Here is a 17672-nt window from a genome sequence, read left to right as displayed (position 1 = left end):
CATTGCACCCTCAGCCTCCCACCATAATAAATAAAAACTTTTGGATTATCTCTTCTAATGCTAGGTCAACACTAAAATAAATTTTCTAGCATAACCTCACTAAAAATGATCATCATTTTTAATCACTTAAGAATAAGAAAATTGAATCATGTACATCAATCATGATCCCTCTATCTATATTTCTCTTCATTTCTCTTTATTATAATATCATTACCTATCTTAACCACCATCTCATTTGGAATGCAACTACACAACTCTTTCAATATTTATTATACTCACATACTCTTCGATATTAAATATTTTCTCAAGTTCAAGCCTCATAGTGAGCTTAAGCTATTTGATCCAATTATAATAAACTTCGAATATGTGAATTTTCTCTTTGTTTCCTTATAGAATAATCCAAATGTTGTATTTTCTAATCCGTACTCTTAAAATCTTGATACATATATGTTGCCAAGATGAGTTTATGCCCTTTAAATATGGCATCCTTATCAAGTTGAGCATCTACCTCTATTTATTCCGCTATATATAAACTTCTTTGATGATCAATCCAAAGTAAATTAATATATATTAATATTCTTCATCATAGTTATTTTTGAGTATCACGCTTGTGATGTAATTAATAACGGTAACTTAAATCTATAAGAAATAATTAATCCCATAAAATTAAAGTAAAGATGTTTTGGCCCTGTCAATTATTAAGAAATTTTAGTTGAGACAAAATTCCAATCTTCCTTTGAACTTTATTAATTTGCAAGTTTCTCCTAAAACTTAAAAAATGCCATAAGGAATTATATTACACCATGAACTCATAAAACTTTTTTTTTTGCGCATAAATTTATGTATATGAATTGCTCTATGCACATTAGATTTTTTTTTTAACTTCTCTATCAATACTTCCATGATATTGGTTCATTGGTTGTTGGTGTAATTTTTTTTAATCTCCAACTTAAAAGTATGAAAGTATGATAATTGCTATATGTTGCAACTTGCCTTTGGTTACTAATTCATTATTATAACTTGCTATTTGTGTCTTGCATCCTATCAATAATGTAAAACAAAACTAATAGATTGATGGACACTCATAAAATCAAACAAATTAGTTATTCTTATAACTTCACTTCATGCTCACCAATTTTAACTATGATTTATATTTATCAACATTCCTTAACATATTACTGAATAACTTAATAACCATGTTTGGCCTTCGACTTGTCTATCACTTTACAAGTTTCATTAGTTGGTTTGTTCTCAAACATCACAATGTTGTAAGAAAATTAGTCATATGTGATCCTTACAATGTTAAATTTGTCAAGCTACTAATTTTTATCATTAATGAGCTAGTGAATGATAGTTATCATTAATTTATCAATCATCATTGCACTATTACTATTATGTGCCAAAATTCGTTTATTATGTCAACCAAACCATCCCTTAAGAGACCACTATTTATAAAATAAAATTTTAACTTTATTTCTGTAAAAGGTTATTCATTGAAACCTAAGTTATATTTTTTCTAACTTATTTATAACAACAACAACAACAACAACAATAAAAACAACAAAGCTTTAATCCCACTACGTGGGGTCAACTACATGAATCCTTTTTCTCCATTGTGTCCTATTTAGTGTCATATTTTATTTCAGTTCTCATAAATTAAGATCATTTTTTTAAGCCCAAGTCTTCCTAGGTCTACCTCTGTCTTTCTTAACATAAGTCGAATCTAAAACATCTACTCTCCTAATCAGATCATCAAATGGTCTGCGCTTAATGTGACCAAAATATCTAAGACAACTTTCTCTAATTTTTTCCATCATAGGAGCTACACTAACCCTATCACGGATATAATCATTTTGCATTTTGTCTTTAAGTGTAAAGCCACCCATCCACCTAATCATTCTCATCTTGGCAACACTTAACTTAGCATTATGTTTCTCTTTTAAAGGCCAACATTCAAAGCCATAGAGCATTGCAGGTCTCTCCACCGTCTTATAAAATTTTCCTTTCAGTATAAGTGGCACTTTTCTATCACACAAAAGGCCTGAAGCATTCCTCCATTTCAACCAACCAACTTGAATTCTATTATTAATATCCCCATTTATATCACCATTGCTTTGAACAACAGACTTGAGATATTTAAATCGTTCACACCTTTTAATAATTTGATCACCCAAAGTTACACTTCTGTCACTATAGCTACTACTACTACAATTACATTCCATGTATTCAGTTTTAGTTCTACTCAAATGAAGGCATTTAGACTCCAATGTAGACGTCCATAATTCAAGTTTTTCCTGGGCGTTTTCTCTCTGCTTATATACGAGAAGGATATCATCCACAAGAAGGATATCAAATATCAACAACAAAAAGCATACAACAAGGTACATCCTCCTGTAAATGTCCAATAAGATCATCCATAACTAAAGCAAAAAGATGTGGGCTTAAAGTCGACCTCTGATGTAGTACAACATAAATAGGAAATTATTTGGTTAATCCTCCTTCAGTTCGAACACAAGTAGCAGCTCTAGTATACATATCTTTAATTACTTGAATATAACTCATAGCAACACCTTTCTTCTCAAGAACTCTCCAAAGGATATCTCTTGGAACCTTATCGTAAGCTTTTTCTAAATCAATAAAAATTAAATGTAGATTCTCCTTATTATCTCTGAACTTCTCCATCAAACTCCTCGATAAATGTATAGCTTCCATAGTAAACCTGCCTGACATAAATCCAATTTGATTATGAGAAATCTTTGTAATACATCTTAACCTATGTTCAATTAACCTCTCCTATAATTTTAAAATATGACACATCAACTTAATTCCTCTATAATTTGCACACTCTTGTGCATCCCCTTTATTCTCAAAAATGGGGACCAAAATACTCTTCCTCCACTCTTGAAGCATCTTTTTAGTTTTTAAAATAATATTAAAGAGTTTAGAAAGCCAAGAAACTCCCAAATCTCCTAAACATTTCCATACTTCAATTGGGATATCATTAGGTCCTACAAACTTTCCACCCTTAGTTTTCTTTAAAACCTCCTCAACTTCTTTTTTTACTAAAACAACGGTAAAAATGAAACATTTTATTATTATTAAAAATATTAAGATCATAAAGGTCGATCATATTTACAGAAACTTCACTAAAAATTTTATCTTATCAAAATAATCCCACCTATGTTGAATATCTTTTTTTAAGAAAAGCAATTTTTGATTTTCATCTTTAATACACTTTACTTGAGTTAAATCTTTTCTTTTTTCTCTTTGTTTGGCTAGTTTATACATATATTTTTTACCCTCAGTATCTAATTTATTATAGAGATCATTAAAAGCAGAATTTTTATCATCACATATTGTTATTTTAGATTTCCTGCGGGTCGTTTGATATTTTTCCCAGTTCCCTAAGCTTTTACATTTAAACCAATTTTTATAAGATAACTTCTTATATTTTATTTTATTTTGCACATTATTATTCCACTACCATCTATTTTTATTTATAAAAACTTTTTGTTTTTATTGTCAAAGCACATCTTTTGCTACTAGTTTAATAGAGTTTGTTACTGTATCCCACATAACATTTGCATCTTCATGAATATCACAAATTTTGAAATCTTGAATTTTACTCATACAAAAAACTTTATTTGTGTCTTTTAAGTTTCTCCATCTAATACTATGATGATGAGTCCTAGTATTTTTTTTTACAACTCTTAATCTTAAAATTCAAAACTAATAAACAATGTTGGGTACTTAAATTTTCACTTGAAACTTGGAATGACTTGGAATGACTTTACAATCTTTACAATCTCGACGATCTCTTCTTCTCATAAGAAAATAATCAATTTGTGTTTTATTATATTCATTCTTATAAGTAATACGATACTCATCTCTTTTCATGAATAAAGTATTAGTAATAACAAAATCGCACACTAAAGCAAAATCTAAAATAGCTCCACCTTCTTCATTAGTCACTCTAAAACCGTAGCAATGAATAATTCTAAAATATTCTACCACTCTACCGACATGTCCATTTAAATCTCCTCCAATAAAAATTCTTTCTTCAAGAGGTATCATTTGTATTAAGTTTTCTAAGTCATTCCAGACTTTATCTTTAGACCCTATATCTAAACATACTTGTGGAGCACCTTAAGGGCTATAATTCTATCTTCAACTCTATTAATTTTACCACATTATCTTTCAAACTCTTATTTATAATTACACGTACACCATTTCTAGTGTGACTCTTAAGTGTGACTCTTACCATTTACCATAATACCAAAGTTTAAAACTTAAGTTATCAATCTCCTTAGCCTTTTCTACAACCCATTTAATTTCTTGAATACACAAGATATTAATCTTTCAATGAAGCATAATATCAAATTATTCCATTAATTTACCATTGAGAGTGTCTATATTTCAAGATCCTATCATAATATTAATTTCATTAGTTTTATGGTCATTAGTTTTATGTTTCATTAGTTTTATGGACTAACTTCTTTACCCTCATCCGTCCGTAGTGTGGAAACCCTTGCTTAATTGTCACTACACCCGAAAGCCGGTGTAATGACCTTTGCACACTTTTCACAGTATTCAAAATATACAACGTGTCACTTCTAGGGGACGCCCTAACACTTATACAAAGATCAAATGGATTCATGTCATGATTTTGTTTGACAAGTTTTACACTGGCTGCCGCCCACCTAACACACCCCTCCACTTTTCACATCCGGGCTTGGGACCGATAATGACAGTGTTTTTTTGATAACTTATGTACTAAATATAAAAAAGTAGTTTATTTTATTAATATATATTTCATAAATACAATTGTCCAATTAGCTCTAAAAAAGGAAAACATAAATATGAGTACTACTTTATGGTTTACAAGTAATTTTGGTTTAGCCAGAAACAAAGCAAAATAAACAAACCAAACTATTATTTGGTTGGGTCGGTTGCACATTTTATTTGGTCAATTCAGATTAATGTTTTAAACATCCAATACCATTTGGTGTTACAAATTTACTATCCAAAACATCCAAACAAACCAAATGGACTCCCCTAGCTATGCATGTAAAACAAACCAAATGGACTCCCCTAGCTATGCATGTAAATACATAAGAACTATGTGCTTTTGTTTTGAAATATGGATTTGATGAGATTGATCTGGTTTTGGCTAAAGTTGTACTCTCTATTTATAATGTGTGGAGAGTCTTTGAAAAGAAAAGTTTTCAAGAGGTTTAATTGTTTGGAAATGAAGACTAATATTATAATTGTATTACTTATTCTTATTTTAATTGCAATTTTTGTGTTATTTATTAAGATTTTGTGATATATAATTTTTAATGTAATATTTTATATTTCAGTCTTTTTTGTAATAATTTGTAGTTTGGTTTAGTTGTTTGGTATGAATTATTTATGAAAATGTACATTTATAACTGATGTGTGCTAGAAAATTCACGGCGGAGTAATGAATTATCGTCTTAGCGTTGCACGAAGATTCAACACATTCTCAGTTGAAAATGAATAAGTTGTGATAACACCAGAAGTTTTTATCTAGAAAACCCGTAAAGGGGAAAACCCACGGGGCCTGCCCAATTGTAAAAATCCACTATAAGTTGTTGATTACAAATGTCTTTTCTCCCACAGGCGGGAAAGGGTTACTAGTTTTCCAAATTACAACGTTGACTAGAAAGGGTTACTAGTTTTCCAAATTACAACGTTGACCAACGACGTCTAGTCAGCGGTGGTTGATGGAGGTCGGCGGTGATCGACAGTATTTGACGACAATCGATGACGGTCGGTGATGGACGGTCACCGGTGGTTGTTGACGGTCAGTGGTGGTCGTCGGCGATCGACGATGGCGATGATGATCTTGGACTTGAGCTCCTTCTCAAAGCCTCAAGTTCTCTCTTAAGCCTCCTCCTTTTCATGTGAAGAGTAGGCTCTATTTATAGTTTTTTAAGTGCAATTAATGCAGGAATATGAACCATTTTGATAGGACGATACGGAGAGATTTTGATGGGACGATACAGAGAGATTCCTTTGATCAGATGACGTTTGATGAACATTTGAGTGCCTTAACGATATTGGAGTTGAGCAATCTTGAGCTCGTTGGATTCATCTTGTCGAGACGCTTGATTCGACAATGAACTCGCTAGATTCGACATCCGTTTGACCTTTCAATTGCCTCCGAAAATCCTCTAATGATTTTTTTAATAATTTGATCCAGGCTTGATTTGACTCGGATTAGACTGACTAACTTTCATATCAAGGAAATCGGAGCTCCGGATGACTCTTAATCGAAGTTTGAATGTTTCTTGTTTAAAAAATTGCATCGAGATTCGTGCTGGCTAATGAAAATTTATTGGTGACGTATCAGTTGTCTCCCTATTTTCGGGCGAGAACTTTTTTTTTTCGTCCGAAAATATTAATAAGTAAATGAATAAATAGTTTATTATTATTTGTATTTTTGTAAGACATAAAGAATGAATAGTTTATCACCATTTGTATGCATGTAAGATTGTTGTTTATCCTTCACGTATAACAAATTAAGACTAACTTAGTTGGTATGTGATTTTTGTCATTTGCAGGTGCCGTGAGATCAAATCCCACCCAAAACATATATATTTATACATCTTTTTTGTTTGGTCTGTAAATCGGGCCGAGACCTGAAAGTCAAAAAACTTGACTCGTGGGCCACACCGGGTAGGAGGCCACCCGTCTGAGACCCGGAGGGAGCTGAATTTGGCCGGGACCAGCGGGAGCTGAACTGAGTCGAATCCGAAGGAGCTGCGGGAGCTGAAGGGTTGTCATTGGGCCGAATGCAATGTTGCGGGAGCTGAAGCATTAAAAAATGAATGGTGGGCCCGCTGATGCACTAAATAGCAGGATTTAAATAAAAACAGATATTTAACTGTATTTATATTTTCTTAAATCACAGAATATGAAGAGTTTTTTTTTAATTTACTGGTTTTTTATTAATTTATTTTAATTTACTGGTATTTTAATTTTAATTAATTTCAGTCATAAAGACAGAATTTAAAAGGTTAAAAAACTGAAGGAATATGAAATGATTTTTTTTTAATAAATTAATTATTTTTTTTATGACTCTATAAATAGACAAAGGAGAGGAGAAAAAATGTAGAGTCCCCGTCCCTGCCTAGAAGGTGATCCGGGATTTCCCAAAAGAAGAAAGTCGTCTGCATTTTGTGTAGCAGGCAAGCAACGAGATCTTCTTTCTTGTTACGGTGGAGATTTGCGGCGAAGTGTTGCGACGAAACGTTGCGGCTAAATGTTACGGGAAGTGTTGCGGAACGTTGCGGTGAAGAGTTGCGACAAAGTGTTGTGGTGACATGTTGCGCCAAAATATTGTCGTGAATTGTTGCGGCGAAATGTTGCGGCGAAGAGTTGCGGCGAAACGTTGCGGCGGAGCGTCACGGCGAAGTGTTGCAGCGACGCTTTGCGGCGGGGCGTCACGGTTACGCGACACGTTGTGATGGAGCGTCGCATATTCCGAAGGAGATTCTCGTGCTGCTCTGACAAGTTCTGAAAGTGAGAAAAAATAATGTAGTTTTCTCGCCTCGCCATGAGAGGGGAATTTTCATGCTTATGCAGTGGCGATATCTGGATAGCCCTTAACGATCATCAAAAATACTGGAATTTTAGGAAGGCGATGCCAACTCTAATTGACGATGAACTGATTTGTTGTAGCCCTTATACATGTATATGTTGGTATTTGTAGGCGGGGCGTGGCAAGTTCTGAAGGCGATGCCAAGCGGGATTCATTGGATCGAATGCTGTGGGAGCTGAAGGGTTGTCATTGGGCCAAATGCTGTGTTGCGGGAGCTGAAGCATTAAAAAATGAATGGTGGGTCAGCTGATGCACTGAATAGCAGGATTTAAATAAAAATAGATATTTAAATGTATTTATATTTTTTTAAATCACAAAATATGAAGAGTTTTTTATTAATTTATTGGTATTTTAATTTTAATTAATTTCAGTCATAAAGGCAGAATTTAAAAGGTCAAAAAACTGAAGGAATATGAAATAATTTTTTTTTAAATAAATTAACTGTTTTTTTTATGACTCTATAAATAGACAAATGAGAGGAGAAAAAAGGTGGAGTCCCCGTCCCTGCCTAGAAGGTAATCCGGGATTTCCCGAAAGAAGAAAGACGTTTGCGTTCTGCGTAGCAGATAAACAACGAGATCTTCTTTCTTGTTACAGTGGAGATTTGCGGCGAAGCGTTGCGACAAAACGTTGCGGCTAAATGTTACGGGAAAGTGTTGCGGCGAAGAGTTGCGGTGAAGAGTTGCAGCAAAGTGTTGCGGTGACATGTTGCGACAAAATATTGCCGCGAATTGTTGCGGCGAAATGTTGCGGCGAAGAGTTGAGGCGAAACGTTGCGGCGGAGCGTCAGTACGGGGTGTTGCAGCGACGCTTTGTGACGGGGCGTCGCGACCACGAGACACGTTGTGATGGAGCGTCGCATATTCCGAAGGAGATTCTCGTGCTGGCAAGTTCTGAAAGTGATGAAAAAATGATGTAGTTTTCTCCCCTCGCCATGAGAGGGGAATTTTCATGCTTATGCGGTGATGATATCTGGATACCCCTTAACGATCATCAAAAATACTGGAATTTTAGGAAGGCGATGCAATTTTAGGAAGGCGATGCCGACGGAAGGCGATGCCAACTCTAATTGACGATGAACTGATTTGTTGTAGCCCTTGTACATGTATGTGTTGGTATCTGTAGTCTTTTTAATCATCTGATGTGACAATTGTACATGATAACAATGTATTTTTTTGTTGCTTCCACGGTTGTTGTGGCTTCTTAATTGTGTAAAGTTCTTCTGAGGCTCGTAGCCTTCTGAGGAATTTTTATGCACTTGTGTTTTCTGAGACTTGTAGCCTTCTGAGGTCTTTGATGTATCTGTGCCTTATGAGGCTTGTAGCCTTCTGAGGTCTTTGATGTATCTGTGCCTTCTGAGGCTTGTAGCCTTCTGAGGTCTTTAAGTGTATCTGTGCCGAGGTCTTTGATGTATCTGTGCCTTATGAGGCTTGTAGCCTTCTGAGGTCTTTGAGTGAAGACCCTGTCGACCGCTTAAGTTTGTTGAAATTGGAGCTCTGGATGACTCTTAATAGAAGTTTGAATGTTTCTTGTTTAAAAAATTGCACCGAGATTCGTGCTGACTGATGAAAATTTGTTGGTGACGTATCAATAACCATATTCTGCAGGGGCATTATAGTTTTCATTTTAGAAACAACCTCGTCACAATAATTTCACCGTTGAATTATCCAAATATATTACTTTCAAGAATTATTCAAATATATTGCAACTACTTATCATATTGCTCATCAGAGCCAATTGTTGTAACACGGTAGTGATGCATTGCTGTTTAGATAGTTTGTTGATAGCCTGATCAATATTACTTTCGATCCATTGGTAAAACAACTTCACAGCTGTTTCTAAAGAGATAGTCTCTAATGAGGTGTAAACCCTGACCACGTATAAATGGAAATAGAAGGACAAAGCAGCCTCCTAAAAGCCCTTAGAAGATGGACGGTTGGATCCAAAATTAGATGAGAACCATCACGTCTTTCTAATTTATCGTCTAGTTTTGTTTCTCTCTCCCCCCTTTCCAATACCATCTACCTTCTCCCTGGTCCTGCCCCTCCCGATGCCGAACGAGCCCGAAGCTCTCCCCTTTGCAGAATAAAGAGAGCTCGAAGGAGGGTGGAGATTCAGCGGTGGCGGCGGAGCGAGATTTTCCGGCTTGATTCATCCATTTCTACTAGATGAAGCTCGCGTCCTCCTCCGAGTCCTTATCGTCACCCGCCTCCCTATTCCCAGCCGTACAGGATGTTCGGCAGGCGGAGGCCTGGGAATTCGCCGAGACGCGCCAGGCTGCTGCAGTTGCGGGCCAGGAAGCACACGGTGCGCGCGCCCGGTTTCGGCGGCTGCTCAGGTCAGGGCGGGAAGGGAGAGCGGCGGACAGGAGTCGGTGTGGGTGGAGAGACGAGGGGAGCATTCGGTACTGTGTCGGTGGTCGGTGGCGCAGTTTCCTCGCGCAAAGGCACGCGCTCTCTGGAGCCGCTACTTTGAGGTCGGGGGCTACGACTGCCGCCTTTTAATCTACCCAAAAGGGGACTCACAGGCCCTACCAGGCTACTTCTCCGTCTATCTTCAGATCGTCGACCCACGAGGTTCCTCCTCTTCCAAATGGGACTGCTTCGCTAGCTACCGACTCTCTGTCGTCAACCACCAAGACGATTCTAAATCCATCACCCGCGACTCGTGGCATCGGTTCTCCTCCAAAAAGAAATCCCATGGGTGGTGCGACTTCACCCCCTCGTCCGCCATACTCGACCCTCGAGCGGGGTTCCTTTCTTCCCCATCTGACTCTCTTCTCATCACAGCTGATATCCTTCTCCTCCACGAGTCCGTCTCCTTCTCCCGAGACAGTGCTGGTTCTGCATCTCTCGATTCTCCTTCCTCCTCTTCTTCCTCCTCATCTGATGTACTCAGCGGCAAGTTCTCGTGGAAGGTCCACAATTTCGGTCTCTTCCGTGACATGATAAAGACACAGAAGATAATGAGCCCCGTTTTCCCTGCCGGTGACTGCAACCTTAGAATCAGCGTCTACCAGAGCTCTGTATCCGGTGCAGACCATCTCTCCATGTGTTTGGAGAGCAAGGACACGGACAAAACCCTTCTCCCTGACCGCAGTTGCTGGTGCCTTTTTCGGATGTCCGTGTTGAGCCAACGCCCCGCTGGAACCAACCATATTCACCGCGACTCTTACGGCCGCTTTGCGGCTGACAGTAAGTGTGGGGACAATACCAGCCTTGGCTGGAACGATTTCATGAGAATGTCTGAATTCTTGGACCATGAGGCTGGCTATCTTGTTGATGAGGCGGCAGTGTTCAGCACCTCCTTCCATGTCATCAAAGAGTCGTGTAGCTTCTCCAAGAACCCTGGTTTGATGCTTGGGGGAAGGGTCTCTGCAAGGAAGTCAGACGGCCATTTCGGTAAGTTCACCTGGAGGATTGAGAATTTTACTCGGTTGAAGGACCTACTAAAGAAGAGGAAGATCACTGGACTCTGTGTGAAAAGCAGGAGGTTCCAAATTGGCAACAGGGACTGTCGCCTCATAGTTTATCCCAGGGGTAAAGTATTCAACTCCACTTGCATCTCCATGTCAATTATTGTAGCATTTGTTTGCTCAGTATAGTAAAATAAGGAACCCTCTTTCCTTACGTAAAGTTTCAGTAATTATGTGCATTATCTGAGTCACATTCGTGAAATATGATTTACATTTGTGAAATAGCAATTGATAATGCCTTTAGTAGCTTTGACATAATTAATACAATGTTGGTCGCCTGAAGTGTTTCCAGTTTTAATGAAGGAAAGGTGAAAATAGTATTTTTTTCAATATTTTCTTGATGTTTGATTTAGTAATGAAACCTAGTAAAGATTCTAATGATATAAGATTGTCATGGTAGAAAAGTATCATAATTCAACTAGTTGTTTATTCTCTTTTTATGATATGCTTCAGGTCAGTCACAACCGCCATGCCACCTCTCAGTTTTCCTTGAGGTCACTGACTCTCGGAACACAACCAGTGATTGGAGTTGCTTTGTGAGTCACCGGCTTTCAGTTGTGAATCAGAAAATGGAAGAGAAATCATTGACCAAGGAATCACAAAATCGCTATTCCAAGGCAGCAAAGGATTGGGGCTGGCGTGAATTTGTTACCTTGACTAGCCTTTTTGATCAGGAATCTGGTTTTCTTGTCCAGGACACAGTTGTGTTCTCAGCTGAGGTTCTTATATTGAAGGAAACTTCGATAATGCAAGAATACTGTGATGCGGAGTCCTTGTCAAATTCTGGAATGACCTCTTGTACTCAAATTGATAACATTTCAAAAAGGGGTGCATTCACTTGGAGGGTGGAGAACTTCTTATCCTTCAAGGAAATCATGGAAACTCGGAAGATCTTCAGTAAATTCTTTCAAGCTGGTGCTTGTGAGCTGAGAATAGGTAGGTAGATTTTTATCCAATAAGTAATATATGAGTATGTTACACAATTAGTCAATTACACTTCTAAAAAGTCTTGCTTGAAACTTTGCACAGGTGTCTATGAATCTTTTGATACAATATGCATATATTTGGAGAGTGATCAATCAGCTGGTAGTGATCCTGATAAAAATTATTGGGTTCAGTATAGAGTATACAATGGCTGTGGTTAACCAGAAGAACCCTGCTAAAACTGTGCAGAAAGAATCTTCTATCTCTACCGAAGCAAGGAATAATTCTTTCCTCCAGTTTATGAAGGTGTCGGATATGCTCGAATCTGATGCAGGCTTTCTTTTGCGTGAAAAGGTGGTATTCGTATTTGTTTGTGAAATCATAGATTTCTGCCCTTGGTTTGAGTTTTGTGATCTAGAGGTAAGACTTATTTCAGACTTTTTCTTGGTTAAATTTGATTACCAGCACATTTCCATCATTTCCTTACTTTTGAAGAATAGTTTATCATATACCGCATGAAAGCTATCAAATCTCTTTAGCTATGCTGATCTGGTTTAACTGGATTTGTGTTTTATTTTTTATTTTTTCTAAACATTTATGGTATCAAAGGCAAGAAGCTGCTTGTTCTCTGTAGGTGAGTGTCTAATAAATTATTTTAGTAGATCAATGCTAGTTGTTTGTTATGGGATATTTTTATTGGAAAGTTGTTGAATGAGATTTTATGTCTTGAAGTCCTGTTGTTTTTGATCTTTAAGGTGTTTGCTTGGGTGGAAACCACATATTGAGTTTTCTAACTGGTAATTTGAATTCCAACATTCTCATTTCTTTTGTTGGAGAATTACTGTTTCAACCAAATCTCCATGTTCTCTCAATCAATACTTTTTTATGAGGCTATTTGGATGGGTGTATATGAGATTTTTTCTTTAATAATAGTTCTTTTTTTCCCAATAAAAGTTGTTATCTGTCACAATTACTTCTAGTAAGAGTTTGAAAGCCTTTATCATCATAGATTTTTAAATATCGTAATTAAACTTAGATGCAGTGTATTGTTGTTTTCCTTACCACTTTGTTTATTAGATTTGTGTTTCAAGGGTCTATACCATGTCTTTTATATCTAGTGATATTTCTATTGTGAGGACTTCGTGTATGGTGTGAAGTCAAACCAATTCTCTCTCCCTCTCTTTTAATCAACAACACTCTCTCCTCTCTCTCACTCTTCATTGAAGCCTCTAGCCCCTTCTTTCTTTTATAAAATATAAGAATTTAAGTGTGCTTTGGGTGAATTCTTGAATTCTACTTGTAGCTCTTAAAATCCCCCATCATGAGTACTCCATTTGTGAATTCTTGAATTCTACTTGTAGCTCTTAAAATCTCCCATCATGAGTACTCCATTTTTTTCCCCTTCTCAAGTCAAGCCTTGGCTGACCAACCAATCTTGGTTTCGTCTCTCATGTCTTATTTAATGACTCATGCAACATTGTTTAGTAAGTAAAATATTTGGTTACATTCTGAAAATTCTCCTTTTACTCTTCCGCCTTCAAGTGAAGAGTACTTGTGAATGTGAGTGTGTTACTTTGGATGAATTCCAAGAAAGGAGCAACATTCACAATAAAGGACTTCTGATGCAGGTCATCTTTGATATCATTGTTAAGAATTTTGGCTGTTCAAGTCTCCATAATCTATTTTTGTATTAACTTCATTGTTTCCTTTGTGCTTTTTCTAAATTTATCACTCTTTATCCCTCTTCACTAATCTTCAGGCGGTGGTTATTATGATCAAATAATTAGTTTTAATGCAGTGCATATTTCATTTGGTGTCAATGAAAGTTGATCCTTGTTTTAGTTGCCATAAAACGTTTTTGCTTGCTATCGTTTGTTCTCTTTATTTGAATTTCATTATAATTTTTGGATAGGATGCTTGCTATTCTTGATATTTGATCAGCTTTTTTTTATCAAAATACAATGATTTTCATGTATTGCCACTTCATTAGGTTCATTACACATCCAACTTATTTTGGTTAAAGGTTCGTTGCATTTGTGTATCATTTTGAGGGCATAATCTTGTAGACCCCTTACTAAAATTAGAATTCATATTTTGCTAGTTTTGACTAACCGCACCAAAATCATTTATATTTTTCTAGTTTTGACTAACCACACCAAAATCATACTTATTAACGATGAATAGTGCATCATATCATAAATGTGCTATTGGGGCCATATCGCATGGCATATCAAATGCTATGTTATAAATAGTATGATATTGAAAAAATTGTGGATAAAAATGCAACTAAATTGGAAACATTACTAGATTGAAAAATAAACTATCATGGTAATGTGAACAACTAAATTGATGGTTAAACTTAAGTACTCAATCATCTAGTGAATCATCATTATCATCATAATCCAATTAGCTCATCTCCTTCATTGTCATTAACATTATCTTTTAAAGCACACTCTTCTCTTTCGCCCTCATTTTTTTCGTCCTCAATTGTAAATGCGCAAACCTAATGTTGGGAGCATGAGTCCTTGGGAGCTTCATATGTCAAAGGCAGAGTTATGAGAACGTTTAAGTCCTTGTGTGTGGCGAGAGAATCAAGAAAGTTAAAGCCTTGCGTGATGCAAGAGTGGCTAGAATGTTGAGGGCTATATCTTTTCTCCTGTTTTGTAGTTTTAGAAGCCTTTAGCTTGTTTAAGGTGAGATTGCATTGTTCTTCATGGATTGAACTTTAGAGTGATGGGTCCAATCCTTCAAGAGCTTGTTGAATAGAGAAATTTAGCTGAACATTTGGATGGTTATTATGGTTACTAATTTGGTCAATTAAAGGGCATGACATTATTTCCCATGAGCTAGTTAATCACATGATAATTTTTAAAATACTTCTTAGGCTTCAATCCAAATCTTATATGACTTAAATGACATCCAATGATGATGATGGTGAAAAATTCAACCTCCAAAACCAATCCCTCCACTTTCTTGTACTTCCCCTTTCCATTTCAGGGCTTGAGAAAATCTTGTTAAACATTTGGATGGTTATCATGATTGATTTGGACATTGTGTTGTATTGCCATTTTGACAGGCTGAATGGCTTATAAGGCCCCTTGTCCAATGCCATGTAAATGATATCAACAATACTATGAAGAGGTTTCTTATAGTTTAGGTTATTATTACATCACTCCACACCATAATGAGTGAGATTTGATGATATCATCACCCATAAAGTCAAGGCGGAACACTTTTCTCTTACTGGTCACCTGTTTTCGAATGTATTAATGGATTGATTCGTGGATAGTAAAATGATATTTCATTTAGATGGCCATATTTGAAGATTTACAAATTATATTTGCTTGCATGAAGTTAAAATGGTGTGTTAAGGCCTATTGGGTCAATGTGAAGCAGCAGTTCTATCTCTTGAATGTTCCACCCATTACATCATGGGATGGGGTGAAAGATACAATGAAACATACAATACAATACCTTAATGATTTGACTTTTTTACAATAATGATTTATGTCCATTGCCTATTACTTGGCTTCATTTATTGAGCTTATGATTTGCTCAAACCATTGTCTCAAGGTTTTTTTCTTTTAGATTGCATGCAGACATTTGCCAAGTGTTCCTCAGCCGAGAGACCTAAATTTTTGAAGATGCATTCTACCATACAAATTGAGTAGAGTACCATTGAATTTAGTCTTATAGAAATTTCTTTACTTTTTCTAGAAGTTACAACCCATTTGTCTCAACAATTGCCTTGTGCTCCTAAGTGATCCACCAATCCTAAGGAAATGGGTGTTGTTGGAACGTTTGGTTTCAAAGCTTCCAACATTACACTCTTTTCATGTGGAAAAATAGGCCACTATGCCATACTTTATTGCTATCATTGAAATTCTTAATCGGAATTAACCCAATGATCAAGGGATAAATCTGGTGGACCATGAGCATCTTAACTGTCTTGCACTGTGTTCATACCACCCCTATTTGGGCATGAACTAGTGACATACCATTACTTTTCAGGCTTCAAAGGTAGCGACTTGTAGTGCAAAATTGATCATTAACAATGATAATTGCACGAAAGTTGCTATCTTTACATTGGCTAAGATGAAGCTCACCCCGAACCTTGCAACATATTAATGGGTGGATGAGACATCAGTGCTTGCCTCCTAGTGCTTTATTGGCCCGATTTTGTTCATCATTTATGCCGAGTACATATAATGTGAAGTTCTCCCTATGGACATGACACATGCCTTATTTAGGCTATAGCTCTTTGACCTAGGCATCATACACATTGGATGATTTAATATGTATGTATTCAAATTTTAAGGCAAATGCATTGTGTTGAATTCAACTAAAAGCTAAGCAGGCCGTTCAATAACTCTCAATAGTCCTCTACCCCTCCAGACAAAGAAAACCTTCAATATTATTCGCTGTCAAGAGTTGGAACATTTTGTTTATGAACTAGTTATTTTGAGCATGTCAGGTCTCGTTTCATCTCACTAGGTAAGTAATTTTTTTTTTTTTTGAATTTTGGGTGATTTGTCCATATGAGCTCTCTAATGAGTTACCCCTATTGGAAAACATCTTGCATGCGATAAAGTTTGTAATGAATATGCTCATCCATATCTTCACCATTATTAGTTAATGCTTGATGAGGATGCTAAGATTAAACGGCTATAAATCTGGTGGACCATGAGCATCTTAACTGTCTTACACTGCGTTCATAGATTAAACGGCTTTTCATTATTAGTTAATGCTTGATGAGGATGCTGAGATTAAACGGCATGTCATCGAGCAATTGGAACATTTGGGAGAGTATATCTCCTTGTGTTGTTCTTCTTACACCAGGATGTATGGTTTATGGCATAAGTGTTGATATGTGTGGCTTTTAAAAACTACATTTAGCCGTTCAAACTTCATTTATACTTATTATGTTTACTCCTATTTTCTCTCTTGAGATAAATACTCCATTTAATGACTTATAATATTGTTATTTAATGAATGAAAATTTAGGCTATGTGTTGAAATTCTATTTGTGCCCTTTCATCTTTAAATGGGGAATACTTGCGAGGGTGCTCCCCATCCTTGGGGAGCTTCTAAGAGAAGATTACTTGTGGAGGTTGGACTGCTCATTATGTATTTTGGTCAGTTATGTCTCCACTATATTCTATTCTTATATTATCATAATTTTATTTTAAGTTAATCCACTTTTTGTATCTTAATTGGGTATCTAGTCATGACAAAATCAATTTTTAAGCGAAAGAAATGGTGAAAATTTAAACATTTCATAACACACTCTTCATTTTTCCTCATCACACTTCCATCCCCCATTGATTTATAAAGTAGTCTAGGCTCGTTCGTCAAACACTTACTAGAAATCAAAGTCACATTTATTTGTTTTTTATTAATTTATTATTAAAATCTAAATTAAATTGCATTGTCATTATGAATGGTTGGTTTTAATTGAAAAGAATGATGAAGATTTAAATATTTGTAAAATAATTTTCATTTCGCCCTATATCACACTTTCATCTCCCATTAGTTTAGAAACTACCCCATCTCCTCTATTGACCACTTTCTAGAATCAAGTTAAAAATTTCATTTTTTTTGTGCTAATTTACCACTAAAATCTAAGTTAAATTTTATTTTCCCTAC

General features: G+C 36.1%; 1 protein-coding gene across 1 annotated transcript in view; it reads left to right on the top strand.

Annotated features, from left to right (window-relative positions):
* Positions 1 to 8267: 8267 nt before the first annotated feature.
* The window catches only part of LOC110024083, a 40291-nt gene continuing 30886 nt past the window's right edge, over positions 8268 to 17672 (top strand). Inside the window, 6 exon segments of the mRNA XM_020723827.1 lie at positions 8268 to 8513; positions 8996 to 9104; positions 9796 to 11166; positions 11556 to 12038; positions 12132 to 12232; positions 12234 to 12446. Of these exon segments, the coding sequence (XP_020579486.1) occupies positions 8268 to 8513; positions 8996 to 9104; positions 9796 to 11166; positions 11556 to 12038; positions 12132 to 12232; positions 12234 to 12446 (2523 nt within the window).

Source organism: Phalaenopsis equestris, unplaced genomic scaffold (genome assembly GCF_001263595.1).
Source record: "Phalaenopsis equestris unplaced genomic scaffold, ASM126359v1 Scaffold000244, whole genome shotgun sequence".
Lineage (NCBI taxonomy): Eukaryota > Viridiplantae > Streptophyta > Magnoliopsida > Asparagales > Orchidaceae > Phalaenopsis > Phalaenopsis equestris.
The sequence above is the reverse complement of the archived record's forward strand: the minus strand, read 5'-3'. Positions and strand labels throughout refer to the sequence as shown.